Source organism: Mandrillus leucophaeus, unplaced genomic scaffold (assembly GCF_000951045.1).
Source record: "Mandrillus leucophaeus isolate KB7577 unplaced genomic scaffold, Mleu.le_1.0 Scaffold502, whole genome shotgun sequence".
In the NCBI taxonomy this organism is placed as follows: Eukaryota; Metazoa; Chordata; class Mammalia; order Primates; family Cercopithecidae; genus Mandrillus; species Mandrillus leucophaeus.
This window is the reverse complement of record NW_012105388.1, coordinates 1,552,972-1,554,474: the sequence shown is the minus strand read 5'-3', so window position 1 is coordinate 1,554,474 and position 1,503 is coordinate 1,552,972. Positions and strand designations below refer to the sequence as shown.

At 60.5% G+C, this 1,503-nt stretch overlaps 1 protein-coding gene across 1 annotated transcript in view; it reads left to right on the top strand.

Annotated features, from left to right (window-relative positions):
- The window catches only part of FCRLB (Fc receptor-like B), a 9,649-nt gene that overhangs the window by 3,082 nt on the left and 5,064 nt on the right, over nt 1–1,503 (top strand). Inside the window, exons 4-5 of the mRNA XM_011996133.1 lie at nt 586–852; nt 1,459–1,502. Coding sequence (XP_011851523.1) covers nt 586–852; nt 1,459–1,502 — 311 coding nt within the window. The remainder of the gene's footprint in view (nt 1–585; nt 853–1,458; nt 1,503) is intronic.

Sequence of the window (1,503 nt, the reverse complement as noted above, 5' to 3'; positions counted from 1 at the left end):
AAGTCTCTGGCATCTTTGCCTCCCTGGCTAAGAGAAAGACCAGCCCTCCCCCTTCCTTCCCAGTCACCTACAAATATATCTTGCACTATGAGGCTACTGGGTGCCAACCACCAGGGAAGGCCTGTCTGCTCAGGAAAGCAGTGGGAGGCCAGGCGCGGTGGCTCACGCCTGTAATCCCAGCACTTTGGGAGGCCAAGGTGGGCGGAACACCTGAGCTCAGAGTTCCAGACCAGCCTGGCCAACATGGCGAAAACCTGTCTCTACTAAACAATGCAAAAATTAGCTGGGCGTGGTGGCACGCACCTGTAATTCCTAGCTACTCGGGAGGCTGAGGCAGGAGAATCGCTTGAACCCGAGAGGTGGAGGTTGCAGTGAGCCGAGTTTGTGCCACTGCACTCCAATCTGGGCGACAGAGCAAGACCGTGTCTCAAAAAAGAAAAGAAAAAAAAAAAAAGAAAGCGGTGGGAGATGGCGGGGAAGGGAGGGAGAGGAGTTATGGGGAGAAAGCAGAGAGGCTGTGAGAGTGGGAGATCTCCAGGGCTGGACTTTCTGTGGAGTCAAGCGTGTCTGTGGTGTCTGTCGCAGACTGGCTGATTCTGCAAGTGCCCTATACTCCAGTGTTCGAGGGCGAGCCGCTGGTCCTGCGCTGCCGCGGCTGGTACGACAAGGTGGTTTACAAGCTTCACTACTACCACGACGGCCAGGCCGTGCGCTACTTCCACTCCAGCGCCAACTACACTGTGTTGCAGGCGCGCGCCAGCGATAGCGGGCGCTACCAGTGCTCGGGCACCATGCGCATCCCGGTGGAGAGCGCGCCCATGTTCTCCGCTAAGGTGGCCGTGACAGTGCAAGGTGGGAGAGACCAGGGGCCCCGGGAGGGAGGCAAATGAGCACTGAGAAATTTTGGGACAGGAGCTCGGCGGGAAAAGACGGGGCGGGAAGTTCAAATAGCTGCCACTTGGCAGGTTTCTCTTAGACTACGGACGCTGTCTCCTCTCCTTCGCCGCGAAGGAGCGCTTGATCTGCAGCCTGCTTGGAGGCTGGTCCCTTTCCCCGACGCACACCCTGGCTTCTCACTCTGGCTCCCATATAGAGGGCAGCTCAGGGTCAGGGGGCACCGTGGGACTGGGACGAAGGAGCGACTCCCTAGCGTCCTGCAAGGCAGGCGCAGCGTTTCCTCTCCTAGGCTGCAGAACCCGAGCTGAGTGTCAGTCGGGATGTGACATGAAGCGTGGGGCCCGGTCCCTCCTCCTTTCAAGCTTTCCCCGTCCCTCGTGGACTCGGTCCCCCTGCCCCACGTTTCAGAAGGCTCCCCTTCCCCCTCCACGTGGACACACGGCCTCCTCCCCTCACCCTCTTGGTCTGTGGGTCTGCAAGGAGCCCTCGCGGGAAGCAGGAAGGAGCTGGGTCGTGGAGCCGTGGACGAACCGGCGTCGTTGCTCCCCGCCCTCTTCGCAGAACTGTTCCGGGCGCCGGTGCTGAGGGTGATGGGTCCGCCGGAGG